The sequence below is a fragment of the Cyprinus carpio genome, chromosome A23 (genome assembly GCF_018340385.1).
Source record: "Cyprinus carpio isolate SPL01 chromosome A23, ASM1834038v1, whole genome shotgun sequence".
Classification (NCBI taxonomy): domain Eukaryota; kingdom Metazoa; phylum Chordata; class Actinopteri; order Cypriniformes; family Cyprinidae; genus Cyprinus; species Cyprinus carpio.
The window spans coordinates 11,104,343-11,112,657 of record NC_056594.1 but is presented as its reverse complement, the minus strand read 5'-3'; the positions used below and the strand labels follow the sequence as shown (position 1 = coordinate 11,112,657).

The following is an 8,315-nucleotide window of genomic DNA, read 5'->3' as shown; positions in this document are numbered from 1 at the left end:
TTGCACTAATGATCCTGACATTTGTTTCTTTTACAGAGACACCAGAGGAAGTAACATTTCAAGTTAAAAATTGAAATAAAGAAGTGCCACATGAAAAGGTCAAAGGCAAGTCCTTTTTTTTTCCTGGTGATGCCTGCCAGAAAGGTCAAGGGTACAAAATGACCTATGGGTCTATTGTGTAATTCCATTGGGTTGTGCCATGCTATTCTCCAGCGCATGTGATGTAAGAGGAAAGCTGTCTGTGGTCACAGAATGTGTTGGAGATTTACAGCAGCACAGGAGTAAACATGAATACAGAACACAGAGCGACAAAAATAAACAACAGCTGGAAAAGCGATGAGTAATGACGCTTTCATGGGCACGCTGGAGAAGAGGTAATGTCAAAATCTTTTTGTAGTCCTTTTGATTCATATAAAATGTGGACTTTTTTAAAAGCGTTGTGATTTTCAGGACAGCCATTACATTCGGGATGTAAACAAGTGTGATTGAGTTGTGCAGCTGTGATGAGGTCGGGAAGGTTTTGCATGCGATTTCTGATTTGTAGCATGCAATAGACAACAATGATCTTCTCCGCTGAGGTTCACACTCAGTCACTATCTCTCACTTTCAGGGCAGTAATCTGTATGCACACAGCCCCATGTTAATCGTCACATCCATCACCATGGCAATGGAGCCAGAATATAAAATCGTGCACTATACTGACTGAATTGGAGGACAACAGAAAAGAAGCCAAATGTGAAAACCATTGCCAACATATCATTAGCCATTTATCCAGGATGGAAGAAGACTTGCAACCACAGCCTTGAGTCAAATGTGCTATGGGCACCACGGTTCAGCTGACACACAATCAAGAGCAGAAGCATATGGATCAAGATACGGATCAGCACATAGTGTACATTTGAATTAAAGAATCAGAATTCCCTTTCGACTGTGGATAAACCGAGTGGGCTACGCCTCCCCTTCCGTCATCACACTCCCCTCCCCTCTCCATGCCCCCAGCGCTTCCCAGTCTCTGGTTCACTCGTCTCTGTTTACCTCTCTGCTAATCCCTTGCATTGCGTGGTCTCTCTCTCTTCCCTACATTCTCTCGATCGCTGTCTCTCCTCCCTTTTCATGCTCAGAGCCAGAGGGCTGCCACACGACCCACTCTGCCTGCTATATGATCTCGTGGAAAACAGAGCTCCGTGTCTTTGCTGCTGCTCGAGCCTTTGTAGATTGCAATCTAGGAGAGAAGGAAAGATGCTTTCGCGACAACCCTGACTCCAATCATCTCCAGATGCGCCCCTGCCCCCTTTCCTAGTATCTCACCCCCTGTCCCTTTACCCCATCCCCTCTCCTCTACTCCTCTCCAAACCTCCCTCTCTTAATCCCCCCAATCTCCCCTTCACCTTGCACCCTCTTGACAATGTTCTCATGTGTTCGCTGGTGTCAGCCTTTCCTTGCCTTGCTATCCTCTACCTTGTTATCTTGGGGGTACAACTGCCCATCCAGCTGCTTATGTCCAGACCATCACACCGTGGACTGCACAAGTCAAGGGCTCACCCGTCTTCCAGACTCCATCCCTTTGGACGTACGGAGACTACTTCTGTCTAACAACTGGATTCCCTGGATCCCTTCTGATTTCCTGGTTCTCTACAGTGATTTGGTCTACCTGGATCTGAGGAATAACTCTCTAACAAAGCTGGAGCCTGGGACTCTGAGCACATCCTCCAGACTGGTCTATCTGGACCTGGGGAGCAACAACTTGACTGAGATCCCCTCGGGAACTTTCGGGGAGTCCCGTAGTCTGATCAAGCTACGACTCGGGAACAATCCTTATTTGAATATGGTCAGCAAGGACGCCTTTGCGGGCCTCACCTCCTTACGAGAGCTCGAGCTAGAGAGGAATTCCCTCTCTGGCCTGGACATCGAGGTGTTGAGCGAGTTGCCTTCTTTACGGGTGATACGCCTGGAAGGGAACCCCTGGGTGTGCAATTGCAACTTTGCCAAACTCTTTCTGTGGCTATTGGAGAATCGTCACAAGCTCCCAACTGGTAAGCTGCTTAAATCTTGCTTTCCTGATCTGCATGAAATAATGTCATAATTTTTTTTTTTTCCGAATACTCTGTGGTGATTCAACTGTGAACGATCCAAAGGGTCAATAACACTGAGGGTGAGAAATGTTGATGCTTATGATCTACTTTCTGACTAGGATGTACTGTACATATGGGTGGAGTGATTTTGTTTGGGATAGCGATGCTTCACAACCCACTGGTTGCTTACAGCTGAAACTGAACTATTTTGACTCATCACATTAGCATGATGGGCTAGTAATTCAATTGATTAATGTCTTGAATCTCTCAATCAAAAGTAAAATTTCAAATTATAACACTTGTGATATTACATGCCTCCACTGTATCTTGTATTAAGCTGCATGAGAATGTTTTCAAACAAAGACAAAGAGGTCGACACACCATAGGTGATCACTAGAATATGCCAAATATTCTTTTGCATAATTCATGAAACAGATGCCACACAACATGTTCCCTAATTTTGTTTCATGTCTTGTCCTCTTTGTTGACATTAATTTGAGTGGTCACTAAAGGAAGAAACTAAGGGAAATGTACCCTCTTGAATACAGTATCCGTTGATCATTATAGGTCACTTACCACTAGTCCAAGGTGAAGGTCAAGTTGATCTCCAAAGCTATATCAAATATATATGCATGATCCTCTCTGTCCCTTAGAAGCACAAGTCACTTTTCTCTCCCTGTGTCTGTTTTAGAGAGTAATGTAATATTGTTAATGTTGGAAACTTAACCAAATACTATGATTTGAAGTCTAAATTTACATATTTTTAACTAAATTTGAGAACCATTATTTATCATAGTTATCGTGATAGGTGTGAATATTCCTGATTGGATTAAACTCCATATTAAGAGAAAGATTTGCTTAATCCTCAGAGATTTTGAAGTTTGACTATTTTTGTAGCTTGTGATTTGAAGCCAGAGACTGAGATCGTATCTGATTGTATTGCATTTTTACATTAGTAACTTCTAAATCACATCATCATTTAATTAGAGTCCATTTCCAGAGTAATAATATTAACTGTACCCATTAATTTAACATGAACAGGATGTTTGTTCCTTTGTCAACAGAGACAAAGAAGGTCAGTTGTATTTGTAAACAAAACCCTTTCACCCATTCACAGATGTAGTCTTTTATGAACATCACTTCCTCTGTATAATTTGCAGATTATTAACAAGATATAAGTTTAGTTTACTATTAATTCTTTAAGATAATAATATAATATTTTTGTTTAAAAAAGCTATACTATAGTTTTTATTGTATTGTTACTGTGTCTTTACTAAGTATTAGTTGGTTTTACCAGGGGGGGGGGGGGGGGGGGGGGGGGGGGGGTCATGACATTAAGGGTGAAACTGTAAATGTCATGGATGAATATTTCTTGAGGGTTTGTTTCTTTGTCTCATTGTGTTCAAAGAATGTATACACAATTTTCTCAAAGTAATCTTTTCTTTGCAACATTTAAGTTCATTTAAATTCAGAGTAATTACATTCAGCATTGATGAACAAATACAGGGAAGACCCAGAGAAGACCAGAATGTGTCAAGATGTTCCAGATATCTAGTATTTATTTACATTTGGCAGACATGGTTACCAAAATTGACATAGTATTCAAGATATGTATTTTATCACTCATTCCCTGGCAATTAAACTGACCTTGGTGTTACATAGCAGCATAATGCTATAAATGCTGGTGGTTAGATTGTTTTAATTGTAACTCAAGAAACAAAACTGACACAGTATTTTAAATATTGTATGAAAAAATGAATCCACCATAATGTAGTCTTTCATTTAGATCATTAATTTGGACCTATAGTTTAAACTCCCTGGCACTTGGGTATGGATGAACACGTTACATCCATTATTCAACCCAACACTGAAACTGATACTGATGATAGCACACTTCTGGCACACTTTCAGTTGCCTGGTAAATGGATATTCAGTCTTTCAAGGGCAAGAACCAAGATTTCCACAAAATACAGTGTTGAGTACGTAAGCAAAGCAAGTTAAGTGGCATACATATATGTGATAGGCGCATGCACAACTCTTTAAACAACCTTAAAAAAACCCAGAGGTGTTACCACGTCACAATATATCACCATAATGCCAACAAGCCATGTATTTACCACAAGATAATGCATGCACTCTGTAAAAAACAGGATGGATTTATTCAAGTCTACAGGATTTTGAGCACATTAATCAAATGTATTGAATGAAATCAGCGTAATCTGAAAAGAGAGACCTAATGGGATTCATATATTCAGCTGTATTACACTACAAAGGCACACCTTTGATTCAGTTCACTGATGCAAACATAAGAACATGGCAGTGTCTTCCTCATGCTACACATATGTGGTGACAGCAGGCTAGACAATACTAGTCGGCTGACTGAGCTTGTGGCTGCTGTGAGAATTTTCTAAATGGATAAAAGCATGCATGCGCGTGTTGGTGAATTGTGATTTTTGCTCCGGGGGACCTCCAGTGTAAAACACTGAAGCTTTGGCATGATAAAACATTAGATGAGCTCGTAGAGCTGGGCAAACAGCCATGTGACAAACCAAACAAAGGAGGCTGAGGTCGATGAATCCCCTGCATGTGGAAAACCCCTTCTGGATGGAGTGACTCATCCGCACTTACTGCCTCACACGTTTGATGATGATGTCAACTGACTTTGGCCAATGACATGAACAAACATGGTGGCATTGTATTATGACACGGAGGGTTATATATTGATGAGAATACCGTTTCTTATTATTTCCGCTCAAAAATACACAAAATCACAAGGGGTTTTGAGAGTGAATGCAATTAGACGAGAGATGGGGCTCTGGAGCTCTGCCGCTCTGTTGTGTCTGTCTGTCAGCGTGACTGTATTATGTAGGCGATGTTCCGCTTCAAATCTGTCATCTGGTGTCCGCTGATCACACGGCTGAAAGGAGATTAAACCTCCCTCTGTGAAAATCAAAATACACACCAACGAGGAAAATTTCACAAACATTTCCCATAAAGTGAGGAGAAAAAGAAAAACGAAATTGGAAAGCATCCCATCTCACATCTTATCTTGCCGTTATGTAACAGGAGTTTTCTGAGTCATAGTTGCAGCTCTGTGTTATTGCTATATACAAAATTTAGTAATAATGATATATATACAGTATATATATATGGGTTTTTTTATTCATGCCTTTTTTAAACCTGATCTTAAACATTACGTGTCAAATCTCATAAGCACTTTGTATTCAAAGCAAATCAAGCATGAATTTGGAAAGCAAGCTCATTCTAGGTGTAGCTCACCCATCAGAAAGGCACTTGAATGTAATGGCATTGAGTGCTAGTGCACATGTTCAGTTGGAGTGTATAGCCTTGTGTTTTGTGTGTGTGTTAATGAAGTCCGCTTGCTCATTTATTATCCTTTGAAGCGATACACTGTCTGGATATGTGACCATCAAATGGCCTTTAAAGTGCTCAACAAAAATAAATTAAATGGTGAAGTTGACTTGGTAATTTATTATGATTTTTTTAGTTAGAATTTTTCAATTAAATTTTCTCTCTTTTTTTCTGCTTACAAAGTATGCATTTCTTTGATCAAAAATACAGCAAAAAGAGTAATATTATTACAATTTTAAAAACTGTGTTCTATTTGAATATATTTTAAAATGTAATTTATTCTTTTGAGTTATTCCTTTGAATTTTCAGCAGCCATTTTTACTTTTTAATAGGATTCATTGATTAATTAAAAGTTCAAAAGAACAGCATTTATTTAAAATAGTCAAAATGTCTTTGCTGTCACTTTTAATCAATTTAATAAATCCTTGTTGAATAAAAATATTAAAAAAAATAAAAACTTGCTGACCACAGGCTTTGACTGTGCTTTGTTCATGATATTGTGCAGCTGAGGATGCTGGTGACATTAGTGACCTGACATGTGAGCTGGTTCGGAAACTCATACAAGTCCGGTAACTGAACACTGGTCATGACACTAAACTGAATGTTCCATGGACTCTTCACCAAAAGATTTACTGTGCCCTTTCTATCAAGGCATTTCAAATGAAGAGATCATATAACGAGAAATCACATTTTTTCTTAATACTAAATAATTCTTAAAACATACTTTCTAGTTCAAAAACACAAAGTGAAGTTGTGAAAAAAATATCCGAACTTAAAATAACACAACATGGTCTTTTCTGAGATTGTATATATGTTCAATAATAATTGTTCCCCTCTCTGTCTTTCTCTATTCCAGGGTTAGAGGGTATGGAGTGCTCTCTTCCAGGGGACGGGCGGCAAGTGTCCCTCAGTGTGCTTTCTGAGGACAGTTTCCGTGAGTGTCGGGGATTGCTGACACTCACTGATTATCTCATAGTCATTTTTTCTGGAATTTGTATTTCAGTGGTAGCCATTATTGCAAGTTTCTTTCTGGCCTCCACTATCCACTGTTTCCAGCGGCTCAAATCCAAAAGGACAGATGAAGAGGAGGCAGAGGACTGAGGGGACTAATTGGACAGAATGGAGATTACAAATTACCCACAATGCACCACACAGTGGAAGCCAAGGGATTGGATAAAGAGGTGAAAAACCTTATTTCCATGACAAAAGAACCCTGAATTAGGCCCCTGTGTGACTAGGATGAGGTTGCTAGAGCCGTCTCACATCTCACAAACTTCATCTGTGATGCTTGAATGGTGCATCATGTTTTTTATACTTGAACACCTATGATTGAATTAAGCCTTAAGACTAAACCTGTTCCTGAAAATGCAGTTTATGAAACCACTGTTTAATGCCCCCTGTATTCAAAATTGATCAGCATTATATTTTGACATCAAAGAGCAACAATAGTCTTTTTATGGAAATGTGCGAGTTAATTAGTATTTTCTACATGAGTTATTTTTGGTATTGTGTACATGAATCTTGCTCAGTTTTAGTAAGGTTTAGCTACTTGCACTTTAATGTACAGATGACATTGCACACAATCCCAGTGAGCCAGACTGTAAGCCATTTTTCATAAATCATAATGGCACTTATCACCAAAGAATAAATGAGCATATATTGTGACATACATGTTTTTCATGTAAATGGTTCAAAACACCAATCAATTCGGTTTTATTACATGTTTGGTTATTGACGACTTCATAAATGTCATGCATACTCTTAATATGCTTGTTGTAGTTACAGATGGGTCGCAATTATATACTGTATATCAAGTACTCAAAGTATTTTAAAGGCTAAATTAAAAGGGAACTTTGTCCAGTTTATGTTAATTCTGTCTCGTAACATAATTTCCTTTTTTACTACATGTCATGACTAAATAAACATTGGCGCCAAAGTGTTTAAAAAGATCAGTTAATATGTCTCAATCTTTTTTTTTTTCACACACATATTGTACCTGATCGCAAGTGGGTAGCACTCTTTAAAAACATTTTTAAAAATTATATTATGTTATTTAACTACACTTTTTAGTGCTCAAATAATTTTTTAATTTGTCTCTGAACAAGAAAACTGGTCACACTGTCTTAGGACATATTGTAACTTTATGGTGTGGTACTTGTTTCTGGCACCATATTTTGAGAGTTACTTGTTTTTGCTGCAGTTTCATGAAATTAAATGTTGTATCATTCCTTCTTTTACTTTGACCCGGAAAGCCCTGGAAGCTCTCAAAGAGCAAAAGAAACAATAGAGCAAATGTAGTGCCTTTATATAATCTCGTTTAGCATCCACTGCAAATAGAATTGAGTTTTTTAGGTTGATGCTGGAGGAGGTTTTTGTCTTGATGAAAGCTTCTCATATATGCTGTGGTCGGGAGATATCCATGACTTAGCAACAGTGACATTTTACTCAGGGTCCTGAATTTAACAGACGACAGATGCAAACAAGCGACACAGAAGTATAGATTCCACAAACATCCCCTCAGACAGAGATGAGAGAGGATGGAAAGCGCACTATTTGTGCTCATTGTGCCTGCTCATTTTCTAGGTGAAAAGTTGAATGAGACAGAGGAAAGAATTTGGCTAAATGAGGCTACGATTCTCAGATCTTCTTGTTGCCATGGTTACATGTCTGTGGGCCAGTTTTCAGACTCTGCTACTGAGGATGACTTTGGAATATTTGACTAATCAAGTCTCCTTCTGTCCCTTGCTATTTCTCACTGACTTTTAACCAACTTTCCTCTCCTTAAAATTGACTTGATTTATAGCATGTTCAAATATTGTGAAACTAACATTCCTGCTTCTTTCCTTACCGTTTACTCCTTTTCTTAGTATG

General features: G+C 38.7%; 1 protein-coding gene across 1 annotated transcript; it reads left to right on the top strand.

Annotated features, from left to right (window-relative positions):
- Nucleotides 1–7,409, top strand: LOC109061731 (leucine-rich repeat-containing protein 38-like). Its single transcript, XM_042713102.1, has 3 exons — nt 1–374; nt 611–2,033; nt 6,301–7,409. Exons 2-3 carry the CDS (start codon nt 1,406–1,408, stop codon nt 6,543–6,545), a joined length of 873 nt encoding a protein of 290 aa, XP_042569036.1. The 5' UTR covers nt 1–374; nt 611–1,405; the 3' UTR covers nt 6,546–7,409.
- Nucleotides 7,410–8,315: the final 906 nt, after the last annotated feature.